Below are 18,818 nucleotides of genomic sequence, written 5' to 3'. Positions count from 1 at the left end.
CTCCTTTTCTAATTGTTTTCCTTTAATTTCCAGAAGGCCTTACTCCACTTCTGATGGCACAGCCTGTAACCACTCTCTAGCACTTTGGCCAATTATTTGTTGTCTTTGCTGATTGCACTGGAAACTTATTCAACTCAAGAATGTTGCCAAAGCCAAATCTGTCCACACGTGCACTTTTCCAATGCCGGTCATTATATCAGAGTGGAATCTCAGCTGATTCTCTCCCTGTCTACTATAGTAAATTAGAGGCAATTGCTGGAGCCTGAGAAATGAATCCTAGCAATTCTGCCTCCCCTCACCTCGCCTCCCTGTTAGTAATTTGGAGAGAATTTTTGTGGGGGTTAGAGGACACCTGAAGTTCCACTTGTCCCATGAAAGTCTGGCACATATAACAAAGCAAATGGGGCCAGAGGAGTAGCAGCATCCAACTTATTTCCCACTGCTCTTTCCTCTTCTGCCCTATGATGCAAAAGGACAATGTGAGGATATAATGGAATACTTTTATGCCCTCTACTTTTTCAGCCTCTTCTGCTGCCTCTCTTTAACAAAACAATTGCTCTGTGATGATACCATTTTTTTCTCTCGCTCTCTCGCTCTCTGCACCTCCTCCTCAAACCCTGGCCCACTCAGCAATGAACACCAGGGTGCTCTAGTGTGTCAAAAGCAAAAGAGCACAGAATCCAGAAATCTGAAATATAAACAGAAAAAGCTGAAAACATGCTGCAGGGTGTTAAGTAGCACACAGGTGGGGGCGGGGGTTGGAGAGAAACAGTCAATAGAGTCACATTTTGTCTTAATTGGAAAATATTAGGATATGTGGACATTTCTACAATATTAATCTTCCATGCTTACTGTTCAGGATAATTGGAGAGCAGGGCGCTGAGTGGAGTGAGAGTGAAGAGCTTACTTTAGGCATTAGTGGCACCACATGTGCACATATGGGTACAGTCAGTGCCAGCTTCTGGTTCCAGGCGAATAGTCATAATGTCAGCAGTGCTGTCTTTCTATGCCAGTGCAGTGGCAAGAGATGCCCAATTGATATCAAGTAACTCAGCACCCAGACCAGGAATCAGATTTTGAACATTGAACCATGCAGACCATAAATGTTATAATATGGTCCATTTGCCCACACTGCATTTAGTGGTATTGGGACTGGGGGGAGATGTGGGGTTTTTTTTAAGCAGTAAAAGATTATTAAGATGATTCACTTCTGAATTTTTCTGTTTAAAAAAAATTAAACTGTTTAAGAGCAACTATTGTTCATTTAAGATGTCGTTTTCTTTGCTAACATTTCACTTTTCAAATAAACATTTAGCACTCTGTGTTGAAAGGAGCAATTGCTGAAGCAGAGGAACGTGGAGAAATAAATGTGAGAAACACAAGGGCGAGGATTACTGAACTAGAGAATGAGATATTCAAAGCCAAGCAGGACGTAACTCGGAAATTACGGGACTATCAAGATCTAATGAACGTCAAGATTGCCCTAGATATTGAAATTGCCACCTACAGGAAAATGCTGGAGGGAGAGGAGATCAGGTACAGAACATTCTGGGATAACTTTTTTTATTTGTTCATGGGGTGTGAGCTTGTCTGATAGACAATCTTCATTAGGATTAGTCTTAAAAAAAAGTTTCCCTGCAGGAAAACTTTGTATAAGCAAATTGTAAATGTCTTTATAAAGTACATGCTTATTGTTTAGTTGCAAATGACAGGAATACATTTGATAGCATATCAGTTTTTAAAATCTATCTTATCCCTTCAAGAAATCATTAAATTTTTCATATGATATCAGGTTTAGTGGGCAAACTCAGATCTCCAAAAATGGTGTGACTAATGTACACTCCAAAACTACCTAATGCATCCCTCTCCTCTTTTTTTTTCTTTCTTTTGGATCTTATTTTACCCAAGTTATATGAATTTTAGATATTACCTGTAAAGTGAAACCTAGGCGAGTGTAAAGCTATCAGAGGATGCAGACTCAGACGATAGCTACACTGATGCTTCTCCCTAAATAGCTTGCTTGAGTTGCATCACATCCAGCACAAAAGGAGCAAAGGCCTCTGAAGGTAAAGAGATGCAGAACATTGATGTCATTCTGAAATAGTACACAGGCTCTGACCTTATCATTCAAGCAAAGCAGCTCATTTAGCAACTTCCTTATGTTAAGCAGTGACTGTTCAAGCAGTCACTGAGATAAGAGGCTGATTGCAGGCAAAAGTTAGCTTGGGCCATACTGTCACCTGCCTTGCTTATCTACTTTTGACCCAAAAGACTGTGGATGTTCAATCCTTGAGTAAAATTTCAGATCAAGAGTAATAGTGTCCAAAAATCTAAGGCAATAAAAGGGTATAGGGAGAGGGGAGATGAGCTAGATCAGCCACTAACGTGTTGAATAGCAGAATAGGCTTGAGGAGCCTACTCCTGCCCCTATACTTGTGTTCTTACAATCTTAGTCTCTACCAGTGGATTAGGATCAAAGGAATGGTTAAATTGGCAGATATACCCAGTCAAACTCCAGGCATGTCACTTAAACTTCATTAGCAATGATACAAACATTCTGTTTAAAGAAGAGTGTGAAATATTGAATAAAATAAGCATAATGAGAAGGGAAGTACTGGAGGATCTGACCTCCTTGAAGATGGATGAATCGTCAGGGCCAGATGAATTGTATCCTTCGCTGCTAAAGGAAACCAGAACGGAAGGAGCAGATCCTCCGAGGATCATTTTCCAATCCTGACTGAAAGCAGGTGAGGTAGCTGAGAGTTGGAAGTCTGTGAGTGATGTACCATTATTCAGAAACGGTATGAGGGATAGACCAAGTAATTATAGGCCTTTCAGTCTGACCTGAGTGGTGAGCAAATTACTGAAATTAATATTGAAAGATAGCATTAACTGTTACTTGGAAAGACCCAGATTGATCAGGGATCGTCAGCATGAATTTAAGGGAAGGTATGCCTTACTAGCTTTAATTTTTTTGAGGAAGTAACAAGGGGTATTGCAGAGGGTACAACATGGGATATAGGGAATATGGTGAGTTGATCCAAATTGGCTTAGTGACAGGAAATGAAGTGTAATGATCGATGGATAACTTTTGCGAATGGAAAGCAGGTTCCAGTGGTTTTCTACAGGGTTCAGTATTGGGTCTGTTGCTGTTTTGTCTTCTATATTGATGTTTTAAAATCGATTGGGAAATTTGCAGACAAAGCAAATATTGGCCAGATAGTTGTTTAATGATAAGGCTGGCTGCAGGAAGGTATTAATGTCTTGGTTGAATGGGAGAAAAGTAGCAAATGGAATTCAACCTGAAGAAGTGTGAAGTAATATATTTAGGAAGGGAAAACAAAGCAAGAGAATATAAAATAAACGAGAAGGTTTTGAGGGGGGTAGAGGAAGTGAGCGTCCTTGGTGTGCATGACCACATTTCTGAAGATGATATGGTAGGTGGATAAGGTAGTAAAGAAGGTATATGGGATGCTTTCTTTCATTTGGATGAGGTTTTGAATACAAAAATGGGGATGGAATACAAAAATGGGGATGAAATACTGGTACTGTATAAGACACTGGTTAGACCACAGTTGGAGTTTTATGTACATTTCTGGACACCAGATTATAGGAAAGATATAATTGCTGAAGAGGAGATTTACAAGAAGGTTGCCAGGGTGTGAAAATTACAATTATGAGGAAAGATTGGATAGGTGAGGGTTGTTTTCTTTAGAACAGAGGAGGCTGATGGGTGGTTTTAATTGAGGTGTACAAAATAATGACGGGCTTGGATAGAGAGGACAAAGAAGACCTGTTTTCCCCGAGTGGAGAGATCAATTACCAGGGTCACAGATTTAAGATGATTGGTAAGGGATTAGAGGCAGCATGAGGAAAAACCTGTTCACGCAGAGGGTAATCTGTCCGGAATTAGCTGCCCAGTTAGTTGAGGTGGAAACTCTCCACTCATTTTTAAACAAACCTGGATATGCCCCTGAAGCACTGGAATCTGCAAAGTTACAGACCAGGTACTGGACAGTGGGATTAGAATGGGCAGCTATTTCATTCAACCAGCCCAGATGATGTGCTGAATAGCCCTTTTCTGTGCTGTAATATTTCGATAGCTTTGTGTATCTCTACAAGCAGGATATTTTCAGGGACCATTATCTTTTACAGAAGTAATGCCATGTCATTGCATCATTTTGCAAGACAGAAATGTATTGAGCCCATGTGTTTAATTTAAAAAAATCAGTTTAATGGCAGTCAGGAGGTTTTTATCTAACAAAAATATTGTTTGATTACATAGCTCCTTTCACTGTTTGATATTTTTCTTGCTCTATTTATTTATTTGTGATAAACATTAACTTGCAGGATTGGTCAGCAGCAGAAGGCGATTGTTCATGTTAACACCACACCAGTAGCTGGTAAGTTGTTCTACCACATTTTAGAATTCAGCTCTCTGATTAAGTTATCTCAAGCCTGGTGATGTTCACAGGGTGACCAACCGTTCCATATTTTAAGGGATTGTCGTGCATTTTGATAATGGGACCTGAGAGGAAGTCGGATGATGGGAAGAGATTGGGAAATGCTGGTGACCAGAAGAGAACGGCCTGGTAGAGATTGCTGGGTTCTGTAATCGTGGGCTGCAGGGGGCATTGGGTGACCATAAGACCAAAGGCACGAGGAGACACCCGGGCTCAGTTCCCCATAGACAATCCTAGAATAAGGGATAAAAAGGTATCCCTTAAGGAACAGAGAACACCCTAGCTAGAGAGTCTGTGTGTGCAGAGGGAAAAATCAAAGGCTAGCAAAATTTTGGTTGTCCCAAGCATTCCTTGATGACTGGCAATGGGAGAGGTGGGTTGGCATTGCCAAGAGTCTGTGAATAGCTCACAGTTTTCAGCTTCAAGTGTCAGAACAGGTAAACAAAGTAAAAGGTGTTCATGTCCAATAGACAAAACTGAAGCTGTACCTTCATAACAGGGAAGCAATAATTTTTACTTTTCTGCCAAAATGATAGATTTCTGCACGTAAAATCCTTTTTTTTTTTGCTTTATTTCCTTTTGACCATGCAGGTTCTACTCACTCATATTCCAGAAGTTACTCCAATGAACAGCATGAAGGAATCCTGAATGCAGACATTGCTCAGGATGCCTCTAGAAGCTCAAGCACAAAGAAAGCTGTGATGGTCAAGACTATTCAGTCAAGTAGCAGAAATATGCACTAAAAGAAGTCTGACACAACTGCAGGAAAAAAAAGGCTGGTTCTCTGCCTCATTGCCTCTCAATTTGATTTCTATTTTGCATCAAATGGGCAGCAAAAAGTCTTTCTGCTATCAGTCTGGCCAACTCATTCTGTCTCTCTCTGTTTTAATTACTGTGAGCTACTTCTATGCTCAGAACCTTCATATTTAATTCTGAGTGAATAATTGAAACCCTCTAAATTCCTTCCTTCTCCAGCATCATGATGTGTTGTTTGTCATCAAAGTAATAATGGCCATGCCACAGCTAGGTAAGAATCGTGTATCAGAAAAATACTGCTTTCAAAATAAAGTGAACATAGAATTCTCTGCACAAGATCTCAAGAACTGAGAGTCTCCAGTTAACTCCAGCATGAAAGGAAAACGAGAAGCATGATGAAAGCATTGACTTCAGTCCAACATGGATGTGAATCTTTACTGAGGGGAAGCTCTCTTGTGTCAGTCATATTCGTTCTTTCCAGCTGATCATGGTTTATGGGTAACACTGCGGTTTTGTGTTGTGACGTTTACTGTTGCATAAAGTTGCTTCGCTGCACAACAAAGCTGCAATGTGCAGAAGTAAAATGTGCTCTCCACACTTTGTCTATTGCTATGATTATACCACTGATATTGCATTCTATTAAACTCTCTATTAAACTCGATAAATAGCTTCACCCCAGTCATGACTCTGCCATTCACTGAATCGCAATTGCATGCAAGTAAGGGCAGGGTGGATCTCATGCAGAAATGGTGGGGTTAGGTTTGTGTCTGGAACTCTCACCCTGAACACTGATTTCTTCCAATCTTGGTTGCACCACAACAGAAAAATGAATCCTTCCATCACAGTCGGAAAGTTAAAGAAATAAGTAGCTGCTGCAGTAGGAAAACATTCTTCCTTGATCTCTGGGCAACCAGAAACTAGAATGTAAACTTTGGCAGAAAATTGCACATTAGTTATTTATTGTTGTGAAAATATATCTGTTGACCTTGCTAGCCAATGCCCTGTGGCTTAATTCACAATTAGTGGGAAACTGGAACTTGGCCATCAAAAGCTTGAGTATTGCTGAAAAGAGAGAGGCATGTTGTTAAAGCTTCTCATCTTGCACTCATCAGGACAAACACAGATGGTTGATGTAAATCGCTGTGATATAAATTCCTGTGATTGTTTGAACATGGTTGTTCTTGTGATTGTCCTAATGAGTGCAAGTCAGAGAGTTCAGTCTCTCTTTCAGCAAGATTCAACTTAGTGGGAAGGAATGGCGAAACATAAAAGTTGACTTCCCTCCTAAGCTCACTGACGTATGTAGGGTCTGGTTAGTGTCATCACATTTACATGTTCTCAACATGAAAGGTATGGGCACAGCTTTGGCATGTTCCAGCTGAAATCTGATGGCCACACTCATCCCTTGATCTGCCTTCTTCCAAGACCTTCTAGTTAATGATACTAGCCTGGACACCTTGGACCCATTTTTGCCAAATGAACCTGGCCACTAGGTTCTTCTCAGTACCCAGGCCCCTGGACAAAAGTGAGGCAGGAGCAATGAGGTGAGGATGCAGCTACTAATGCTAAAACTTGCTTCAGCATAGGCATGTTAAAGGCAAATAGTAGTTACACCCACTTTGTGCCCATGACATGAGCTTCTCTAACCAGAGACTATCTTTGTTTTGGTTCTGAATCCTCTGTCTCAGAGGTGCCTTCGAGTGAGAAGGACATGTGTCACAGAGTCTCTGATTAGATTACTTGCCAACCAGTCAGCACTGTCTTCTCCTACATTATAAATATCAGTTTTCCCTTAAATTACATTTCTTGTAAATTGTTCTGATGACTGCAAGGCAAAAGAATTTCAACAAATGTGTCTTTTTGCAGCAAAACTCAAGTTCAGAGCTACCAATTGAATATTTGAGGAAAAAATATCACATGGTGGTATACATGAAGGTTGTAATTGTTCCCATTATACCAAGTTGAATTAAAAAGTGACTTAATAAATGGAGATGTAGTCAGAATAGTGCAACAAATCCTGATATAAGCAATTGATTTTATCTTAGGCAATGATGTGCATAGTTCAAAAATATGAGGCGGGAGAAGCAATCAGTTGAAGTAAAAGAAACTGTGATGCTATAAGAGTAAAATCCTGGATTGTTTCCTAATTGTATTGTGACTAGATATCGGGCTCGTAGAACGGCAGGATAATATCAAACAACCTAGTCAGAAATTGCGTCAGAACCAATACCCGAGTGTTATTACTTAAAGGACAAAGTGCTACTGACACAATAGCAACCACTTTAAATACCAGACAATGAAGAAAAGGCAATAGCACATCAGGCGGTAATACCATTTTGAGTATCATATCATTGTTTTTTGAGTGGGTCATGAAATTTCAATACAGGCTAAAATGCTAAAACATTTTTATTGATCAGGATTACATGAAGATGTGGTGCAATTTTGCCTGACATGCCATTCATTTCCAACCATCAGTTCAACCTGCACCCTTTACTTCAATACCTTTTGAAGAACTGTTTGGTAGAGTTTTAGTAGATTGTGCAGGAACCCAACCTAAAACCTGGAGGGGGACTCAGTAACTTTCAATAGTTATACATGTTTTACTAAGATTTCTTGTGGTACAAGTGGTGAGAAAGTTAGCCCAATTTTGTACAAGATTTGGATTACTCAAAGAAATACAATCAGACGAGAGACATCCCTGAGTTTTCTACTGTTGCCTCATTTCAGTGTGTTTGCTGCACACCCAGTAAGATTCACTTAGTGGGCTGGCAGTGCAGTATTGAACATCTACTCAAATAGCCTCTTGCAGTTCCTATGATCAACAAAGTTTGAAAGCAGTCATATTCTCCTGAGTTTGGTTCTGAGATTAGGCAGAAAACTACTAATGACCAAGACAGGGAGGTCTACCCAGACCTGTCAAAATTCTTTCACTGTTAATGCCCAACAAATAAGTTGAAACCAAACAGAATAGGAACAAATAAATATTGAAACAAAGACAGAACAGTGGGCAGGATTTTGGATTGAAACTCTGGAGTCAGAGTCAATTTTGGGGTCTGGACACCACACTGATAGGTTCACTGTCCAATTAGGGAAGGTTCTTGAATCTGCTAGGCCAGTTAAAAGCCTTCTATATTCACCACTTGGGCAAGAGAAAATGAGGTTTGAGATTGATCTGGATGAGCTGTTGATTCTGCCCTATCTCTGCCTATCTGCAACTCAAATCCTAATTGATGCCTTTGTTCAGATATGGCTTCCCCAGTTCTCCCAGACCACCCTTATACTTTCCACTCTCATGTCTTCCACCTCAGCTCATCCAAAACTCTACTGCCCATATCCTGTCCCACACTAATCCCTCTCACCTATCACTCTGAGACTGTTGAACCAAACTGCCTCACTGTGAACAAGCACCTCAACGTGAGATAGTTGCGTTTTCATGTTTAAATCTGTAATAACTCAGGAAACCCGACTGAAAGGAACATCATTTATTGTTGAACACCAAAATAGAGCCACCACTCATGATGTATATTGGCTAGTCCCAGTCTGGGACAGACAGATCTGCAGACCCATCCCTGGGTCTGCTTTATTTTTCTTTAAATCCAGAAGTGCTCTTACACACAACTGAACTTGTTTTTTTCTAACACCAAATCACCATTGACAATTCTTTGTTTTTACTTATTAACTGCCACCAGTAAATCACTCCTGTAGCCAAATACTTGCATGCAAAGCCTGTTAAGGGTACTGTTAACCGTCAAAAAGTGAGGGAGAGGGGAAAGAGGGAGAGTGGAAAGGACTAAATCAAAATGGAATTAAAAGTGGTTGGGTCTTTTTTTAATAGTTGGAAGAGCTATCACACACAACCAAAAGATATTTTTCCATCACTTTCTTTGTTTTTCATTCACCTATTTTTCTAATCAACCTGTTTGTAAGTGTTATTACACATGCATGGAGCAGAGGGGACTTGAATCTGGGCCTCCCACTCTGGGGTATTGACACTATCACTGTGCCACAAGAAGGCTCATGGGTCTGCTTTTCTAATTATTTTGTTTATTTAACCTGCTTTCTTTCTAACCAACCCATTCACAGGTGTTATTGCCCACCTCTGGAGCAGATGTGACTTGAACCAAGGTCTCCTGATCTGGACAGACACATTACCACTGCACCACTACAGCCCCTTAACAGTTTTAGTTGCACTGTCTATAGAACAGCAACAAAGGGGCTCAGGTGATAAGTTCCAGCTAGGCAGGCCATTGCCCGTTGCCCAGACAACTCATACGCAATGAGTGCAACAAGGAGATTAGTTAATGATTCACCATGGGCCTTGTAGGATTATCACAAAATCCTTCCATTATTTTATTCCTATCTATTTCAAAATATCCATCCAGCCCCACAAAACTATTAGACTGTCTATTCCTCTGATCTCCTACGTATTCCTGCTTTTCCTCATCCCATCATCGACAGATTTACATTCTGTTGTCTCAGATGTGTGCTCTGACCTTTCCTTCCTAAGCCCCTCTGCCTCAAAAGTTTCCTCTTGTCCTTTAAGACACTTCTCAAAACCCATGAATCCAATTGTTTATAGTTTTGGTATAATTTACATTTCCTTTCTTTAAACAACACCATTACAACTACTGTCCTCTGGTTCTGTGGCATATTCCTGTTCTGAAGGTTTTTGGAAAATCATAGTTAGAGCCTCTGATATCCTTTCACAATCTCCTTCAAGGATCTAAACTTTGCTAGTTTTCAACTTTCAACCCATAAGACTTTTTAAAATCTCTCATTTAAAGTTTATCTCCTGCAGTAGCCTTCAACATCTTTCTAAGACTCCCAGTGTAGTGATTATAACAAGGTCAGCCAGGTGGACCTTATAGAATATGAGTTATTTTTTCTTTATTCATTCATGGGATGAGGACATTGTTAGCTAGGCAGCATTTATTGCCCATCCCCTAATTGCCCTGAGGGCAGTTAAGACTCAACCACATTGCTGTGGGACTGGAGTTACATGTAGGCCAGACCAGGTAAGGATGGCAGTTTCCTTCCCTAAAGGGCATTAGTGAACCAGATGGGTTTTTCCAACAATCGACAATGGATTCATGGTCATCATTAGATTCCTAATTCCAGATATTTATTGAATTCAAATTCCATCATGTGCTGTGGTGGGATTTGAACCCGGGTCATCAGAATGTTATCACAGTCTCTGGATTAACAGTTCAAGCAATAATGCCACTAGGCCATCACTTTCCCTGATTGGGGCTGTTAACCAGGTCCAATCAGGGAGCCCTGGCTGACAGATATAGACAGGAGTGCCACAGGAATTGGCATGGAGGGCCATGGTAGATGTCTGGTTCGGGGCTACCGTGAATCAGCGCCTTAAAATGGTGGTGCTCAGTCCCGACATTGTGCACCAGTTGGAGGATGCTCAGGTATGCGATGGAATCCTATCTGCGTGTACCCCTGTTGGACAGAATTTCACATTGGCCCCAGGATCCCGTGCCTCCCCAGGGAGCCTGTGCCCCACAACCTGAGCCACCTCCAGAATTTTAATTTTGTGTCTTTTAAAGGCGTGAAATGGCAGGCCCTGTACAGACTGCTGCTGCACACCATCCACCTCTTCTCCTTCATCTACTGCCCAGACATACCTTGCCATGCCCATTTGCCACCAGGCAGCGGGGATCCCCGGTGGAGGGCTCTGTACACACGAGTCCTCCCTCTTTCCCTTGGGGATTTGGTGGGGGGAGGGTGTTGCACACAGCAGTCCCGTGTAACTGCAGATTGCTGTGGTTCACAGACTCCAGCGCAGCTGTTTGTTTTGCGGTGCTGTGGAGTCCATGGACCATGTATATGTTGGGTGTGGGTGCTTGCACTCCCTGTTCAGTTATCTTAAAGACCTCCTTTTGTGTTTTCTGTTGTACTTCAGCCCCACGCTCCTGATCATTGGACACCTGGTGCAGAGGGGAGCGGGCAGGTCAGAGGATCTCCTGGTGGGTCTGCTCCTGGGCCTGGCCAAGCTGGTTATTAATAGGGCCAGGCAGTGGGCCCTGGAGGGGGTCATCCTGGCCGACTGCCTGTCCCTCTTGCATGGCTACATCCATGCCCGGGTGTCCCTGGAGAAGGAGCATGAGGTGTGCACTGGCGCTCTCGATGCCTTTTGGGAGAGGTGGGCACCACGGAGTGTGGAGTGCTTTATTTCCCCTTCAAACTCTATTTTGATTTGATTCCTACCCTCCCCCTCACTTTTTTGTTCACATAGGTATTGACCCCAGAGGGACTCTGCTTGCTACTGGTTCTTGGGTCACATGGGCGTTTTTCCTGGTGGTGGACTATTGATAAAGTTATTTACACACCTGGTGTTTTTACTGTGTCCCACATCTTCACATGCACACACGTGTAATAAAAAATATAAACAGGAGTGTCAGAGGTTCTGTTCACTCTGAAAGCTGGCTCTGAGGGAGCTGAATCAGTGCCAAGGACTTTCCACGTGTAAATAAAAGGTGACTTGTTGACAGGATACTGGCCTCTGGGGAGTTTCAGTGGCAATGACAGAAAAGAACACTCCTGAAAAAATTCACTTGCAACAGGTATCTTTGAATTGGGGTAAGCATTTATGGCATCATGCAGTTATTTGAGAAGCTTGACTCATTTGATCCTGCCATTGAAGACTGGGCCCAGTATGTGGAAAGAATGCATTATTTTTTTCCGGGCAAATGAAAAGCAATAGTTAATTCCCCTGACAGCTTGTGGACCTGCAGCTCTTTCAGTCATTAGGAACCTAAATTTCCCTGAGGAACCAGATACTAAAGCCTTTCCAGAGTTGATGGATTAAGCTAAGAAATGTTATGAGTCTAAGCCTCCTCTAATTCTGAGATTCTATCAGTTTTACTTGGCACTCTGAGAATGAGGGGAATCCATTTTGGTATGTTTGATGAGGTTAAGACGACTGGCAGAGACATGTGGCTATGGTTTAACCCTGAATGATATGCTGAGAGACCGTTTGGTATGTGGGATTGATGATGTAACCATGCAAAAGCACCTACTACCTGAAGCCCAATTTGACTTCAAACAGGCACTACAACTGGCTTTATCATTAGAATATTTGTCAAGTGGAGCATATGAGTTGCAGGATATCCCAATGGAAGTGGATGCAGTCACCAGTCCAGTTGAGCTTGGGGAACGCCATTTGACTGAAGGCAATTGCATAGCCTCACTCAGGACATATCCTGAATAGATGGGCTCTAGGTCAGCCCACAGCAAAACCCCAAAACAAACCCAAGCCTTGGCCAAACAGTTAAAATTTCCTTCAGGATCTGGGTCAGCAAGCCATTGAAGTTGCTACCAGTATGCAGACTCAACAGCAAAAGAGTCCCACTAGGGCTGAATCGAGTGAGAGAACTCTTAGGTCGGTATCCAGGAGAGTGTATATCTTGGAAAGCCAACCAACATCTGGTTTGAAGCAGTTAAATTCCTTAGCAGCATCCAAATCAGAACCAATCAAAAGAAAAATCTGGTTAAATGGCCTCCCAATTCGAGTGGAGGTCGATACCGGCACAGATGTTTCAGTGATCGCAGAACCAGTCCTTAACAAAATTCACTCTGGACTCCAACCCTTAAATTTACGTAAGACCTCGGCCAGGCTGAGAACCTATACCAGGGAACCTTTACAGATTAAGCATACAACTTTGGTTCTGGTTTCTTATGAGAAGAAACTCTTTCAGTTAGCACTAATTGTGTAAACGCTCGAACCGAAGATTATTGGGGTGAAATTGGTTGAGAAAGATTCACCTAGATTGACTCAACATTTTTCAATTAAAAAATGGCTGTGGAGAGAAGTCCGAATTAAGTACCCAGAAGTTTTTCAGGAAGGTCTAGGGACTATCAAAGGAGTCAAGGCCTCCTTGCATGTTGGCCAGAAATCCGTAATGGTTTTAAATTTTCTGGACATACTTCTAGTCAGTTAATAATATCAGATCTTAGACACAGAAGATCCGGTTCTAGCAAAACTGAAACAGCTGGTAATGATGGGGGAAGCCTAAGGGCCCTCACAACCAGGATTGAAACCTTTTTGGACCTGGAGAGACCAGGTCACACAACAGGACGGCATATTATTATGGGGAGCAAAGGTGATTGTCCCAAGCAAAGTTCGCTGCCAGATACTGGCTGAACTCCACCAGGGTCATCCAGGGGTGTCCAAAATGAAGATGTTGGTGAGAGTTTATGTCTGGTGGCCAGGATTGGATGCAGACATAGCTGTGTTGGTGGGGGCAGTGCCCAGAGAGCCAACAAGGACAAAAATTGCCACCAGCAGCTCCCCAACATTCATGGAAATGGCTGGGTAAACACCGGACTTGGTTACATGTCGACTATGCTGGTCCTTTCATGGGCTCAATATTCTTAGTCTTTGTGGATGCCTACTTAAAGTGGCTGGACATGCATAGAGTCCATTCATCAAACATGAGGACGATGATAGAAAGACTGCGCGCATCTTGTGTAAGGCACGGACTCCCGGAAGTGTTGGTCACAGATAACAGGCCATCATTTACCGGCAGGGAATTCGAGTATTTCCTAAAGTCGAATGATGGTCGTCATATAAGGACAGCTCCATGCCATCCATCATCCAATGGTCTGGCAGATAGAGCAGTCCAAACTTTGAAGGCAGGCTTAAAGAAACAACCTACAGTGTCACTACATACCAAACTGTCCTGGTTCCTTTTTGATTATCAGACCACCCCTCATGCACTACAGGGATACCTTCAACAGAGTTTTTAATGAGGAGAAGACTCTGGACCAGGCTAAGTCTGATCTTCCCAGAGCTGGGAGGTAGGGGCTGGGGTGTTGTGGGGAATGGTGAAACAGCATCAGGAACACCAGTGCTGGACACAAGACTCCGCTTGGTGAGAGAGACAGTTTACTTCAGGGAATGAAGTTTGATGTAGGAACCATGGGAATGGCCCTGCATGGGTAAGAGGCATGGTCAACTTGAAGTCAGGTCCCATGACATATAAAGTTCTGGTAGGTGCGACTGTCCTAAACAAGCACATAGACTGTATGAAAGCTGCAAACTCACAAACGGTGAGGGAGCAAAACATGCTCGGCTCCTTGACTTTCCAACTGTTGTGGAACCCATGGGTCCACTCTCTCTGTCAAGCGTTGAAGATCCCTCAGAATCTGAGGTGGACATGGCGGATGTTGTTGCCTCGATGACTTTACCATCTGAAGAGGAGAATGAATTTCTTCTGAGATGCGCTGGGTGCAAGAGGCGAGTTACTATGCATTATATGCCACCCATATCAGAGGCAGAGTTGGAGGAACCTGACCCAGTGGTAAGACACTCCAGGGGGAGCTACAAAAAAGAAGAACCCAGCCTATGTCCTCAGCCTCAGAGGGGGAGGGATTAAGCGATTGTAACAAAGTCAGCCAGGTTAATCTGGTTGACAGGAGTGTCAGAGGTTCTGTTCACTTTGAGAGCTGGCTCTGAGGAAGCTGGATCAGTGTCAAGGACTTTTCACATGTAAATAAAGGGTGACTTGAAGACAGGATACAGGCCTCTGTGGAGTTATTTCACCCAGGTTCCTACTTTCAATTTCCTTTGTAAAACTGAGATAAAATACTTGTTAACATTTTGATCCATTCATTCCCTGCCAGTAGAAGAGGGTTTTTTTCTGTTCTAACCTTTAAAGGCCCTAACCTTTCCGTTACTAGGACAATTGCCCTTTTATTTTTCTGTGTTTATATAAAAGTTCATTCATCTGGAGAGAAAGAAAACTACAATCACTACACCTCCAATCCTTACAACAACATCCAGCTGATTAAATAAAGAATAAATTAATGGTGGAGGAGTTCAGAACCAGGGAGTCATAGTTTAAGGATTCATGGTAAACTTTTTAGGACTGAGATGACAAGAAATTTCTTCACCCAGAGAGTGATGAGCCTGTGGAATTCACTACTACAGAAAGTCGTTGAAGCTAGAGCAGTACGTGTTTTCTAGATGGAGGTGGATATAGTTCTTGTGACTGAAGGGATCAAGGGATATGGGGGAGTGTGGGATCAGGGTATTGAGTTCATGGTCAGCCATGATCATATTGAATGACAAAGCAGGCCTGAGATGTCGAATGGCCTCCTCTTGCTCCTGGCTTCTAAGTTTCTATGTAAGTTAAATGCTGTATCGTAGGGGGAGAAGTGTCATTTCTGGGTGAATTGATAACTATAAGATGGGAACTTGAATTGTTTTTAATCTTTGCAGTTAAACAGGGCTGATTATCTTTTCCAATTACATAGGAAAAAAGCAGCCATGATTGGGAATAATTGAAACTTAATTGACCTCATTGCCTTTCATCAATAAACTGGTTATTCTAGGATTTCAAAATGAACATATTTTTCTTCATCTTCTTTATTGCTAAGCAGATATGTATTGACAGATGTGTGGACCTCACTGAACCACAAACAAATCTGATTTTACTAACTGATTTTCTACCAGTACTGACACCTAAATGGCAGAAATGGATGTGACAGCATACAGAACTTCCGGGTGCTGAGAGAAAAGCTGGCTTGTGAGCATGTGGCATATTGAGACCTACTAACATAGTTACAAATGGAAAAGCCTCTGCAAGGGATGTTATATGTAACAGTAAGCTTGATGGATCCATTGTCACCTTTGAGTTAGAGGTTTGCAGATTCAGAGTCTTAAGCACATACTCTGAGGGAATGCTGCACTGTGCAGCACAGGTGCCATCTTTCATATGAGTCAATAAAATGATGGCCCTTGCTATTGGATAGCTGTTGTTTATGCCTGTGGCTGGAATTAAGTGTGATGATGAATATGATTGATAAAGGTAGCAGCTAATAGGGAGGAATCTCAATAATTAAAGTTCATCTTCCAGTTAGGTTGAAATAATTTAGTAAAATAAACTGAAAACCACTTGAACATTTCAACTAAGAAAAGAATAATTTTTTTTTATTATGTTGATAAAAATAAACCACAGGGATTACTATTGACAGATGCTATCTAACTGTGGTGTAACAATTGAGTAGATTAATATATCCTATGTGTGTAACTTGCTTGAAACTAAGTTTGAGAATTCAATGTCTGATTTATTTATTTTTGTAATCATTTTAGAGCTTCATTCCTTATTTTGATTTCTATGTTCCATATCATTTGAGTTCTGAATTGCCTTTATCTTGCTTTGACATAATTGATTGAATACAATGTTACAAGACTAAATATTAGACAACAAGAAAAGCACTCAATGATACATTCTTTAATGCATAGCGAGACAGAAATGACTGGGACTTTTTGAATCCCAATGAGTGCCAAAAATTTTAAAACATGGTGGTTATCATTATCAGGGCAAGCCAGGACTTCCTTTTTATACCTTGCATTCTTTGACTTACCTGAAAGAGAGAAAATTAGGTAGTTTTTTCTGGTGGTCATAAACTTGCAATGACACTGGTGCATTTGGACATCTACAGTATGGCATTGATGTTATACACTCAAGGGACATGGAGAAAGCCTCAACACCTTTAGTCTCCATTTTCTAACAGCGGGACAGGCCCCTGAAGAGCATGCTTGAAAATGTTAAAACAGAAAAGGCCTGTGCATAACTTAATTTTAAGTCTTTGAGAAGAGAAATCTTGTTTTTTTAAGGCACTCAGCAAAGGTGACTGCTAATCTAAACTGGTTATCTAAAAACATGAAAAATAGTGTTTTTGCTGAGCATGGTATTCAGATTTTCACCAATTCTCTAAATCCATGGTGCCTACCACGTGAATTTGCTTGGTGAATATATCGTGTCTGTTCAGGCATGTTCTTATGAATGAATACAGATTGAGTGTGGCTCAGGATTTCCAAAGCACAAAAATGTAACATTGAAACCATAATGTAAAAAAAATCATGACAGGGGAAATAAGTATGGTGGCTCAGTGGTTAGCAATGCTGCCTCACTATGCCAGAGTCTTGGGTTTGATTCTACCCTCGGGCAACTTTCTGTGTGGAGTTTGCACATTTTCCTTGTGTCTGTGTGGGTTACCTTCCAGTGCCGTAGTTTCCTCCCACAGTCCAAAGATACGCAAGTTAGATGGATTGGCCATGCTAAATTGTCCCATTGTGTCCAAGGATGTGCAAGGCTAGGTGGATTAGCCATGGGAAATGCAGGATTACAGGGACAGGGTAGGGGTGGGTCTGGGTGGGATGCTCTTCTGAGCGTTGGTATGGACTGGATGAGTCGAATGGCCTGTTTCCACCCTGTAAGGATTCTATGTTCTATGAAATAGATAGGGACACCAATATGCGGAACACAAGGAAACAACAATTTTGAATTGCAGAAAGCACATTTATTCAGTATTTCACTGACTGTGATGAAAGATAATTATCTGGTACAAGAAGATACAGAATGTGAAACAGTTCTACACAGAAAACATTGGTTTCTTTCTTAAACGACCCAATAATTGCTTCCCATTAAACCATATAATTGGCCTTTCAGAAGTGAGATATCTACCTTTCGAGACTCAAGACAGTGACAAAAAAGAATTACTGAGCCATTCCCACCAGTTAATTCCAAAATGTGTGCATACACGAGATTTTTCATGATGCAAAACTTATAATATCAGGCAATTGGTAAAGTAACCAAAAATAATCTGATATACTGCAACTGATATCACATGGCATAGTTATAATTAATGATTGTACAGGTTGTGCTGTAAGTATAAGGCAGATTGATCAATACTGTTTGTGAACGCAAATTGACTGGCGCAAATTCATCACTGACAAAGCTCTGAAGGCTGAAAAGGACTGTGGATTTGGAAGTTCACCAGTGTTAGTATTTTTAAAAAGTTCCCCAAACATGCAAAACTAGGATTATCAGAACGGAACTCAAAGAATAAGATGAAAGATGAAAATTAATTTGTATGGAGACATGAGACAAACAATGGACAGAATGTTTTCCTCCCTGCTAGTTCAAGGGATTTATAGATGAAGAAATTGTAACTCCATCCAACACCTCAGTTTTCTTCACCAACAGAGGACTTCTTGTGGATGAAGACGTGATAGAGGTTTCATATGCATGAGCATTCAAATATGGAGTCAATCCAGATGACATTGAATTAAATGATGAAAAATCACCTGAAAACAAAAGGAAACACACTTCAATATGTGAGCTCTTACTCTCGTGTCAAAAATGATCATCTTTAGCAAATAGCTTTCAAAAATGTCCACTTATTCTTGCAATTGATCAAAATGAAGCAGTATCAGAGGACATTATGGACATATTGGAAACACACAGCAATTCTATCAGCCTGGGAATGGACAAAGCAACTTTATTATATTGGGAGCACATTTGGTGATTCTTCAGCAAGCACACACAAAGTGACAATAGTGGAAAGCTAAAAGAACAATTCATCTATTTGCTTTTCATTCATGATCAGTTTCCAACGTGTGTTCCAGAATTTCCCATTTTTCTTTTAGGTTTCAAGCTCTTCCCTCAGAAACTATTTGTTCAAAGGAGGAATTAGAAATTCTCTTACCATGGCTCTGTACTTGCTGGATGTTGAGGGTTTTTACACCACTTGCCATCCTGTTGAGAAAGGAAACACACTCAGATCATAGCAGGCAAT

General features: G+C 41.4%; 1 protein-coding gene across 1 annotated transcript in view; it reads left to right on the top strand.

Annotated features, from left to right (window-relative positions):
* LOC109926234 (intermediate filament protein ON3-like) overlaps nt 1-5,897 on the top strand; it is a 13,502-nt gene extending 7,605 nt beyond the window's left edge. The window contains exons 7-9 of the mRNA XM_048618861.1: nt 1,316-1,536; nt 4,351-4,403; nt 5,055-5,897. Coding sequence (XP_048474818.1) covers nt 1,316-1,536; nt 4,351-4,403; nt 5,055-5,206 — 426 coding nt within the window. The 3' untranslated portion in view covers nt 5,207-5,897. The remainder of the gene's footprint in view (nt 1-1,315; nt 1,537-4,350; nt 4,404-5,054) is intronic.
* The last annotated feature ends 12,921 nt before the right edge of the window (nt 5,898-18,818 follow it).

The sequence above is a fragment of the Rhincodon typus genome, chromosome 41 (assembly GCF_021869965.1).
Source record: "Rhincodon typus isolate 14 chromosome 41, sRhiTyp1.1, whole genome shotgun sequence".
Taxonomy (NCBI): domain Eukaryota; kingdom Metazoa; phylum Chordata; class Chondrichthyes; order Orectolobiformes; family Rhincodontidae; genus Rhincodon; species Rhincodon typus.
This window is presented reverse-complemented; position numbering and strand designations above follow the sequence as displayed.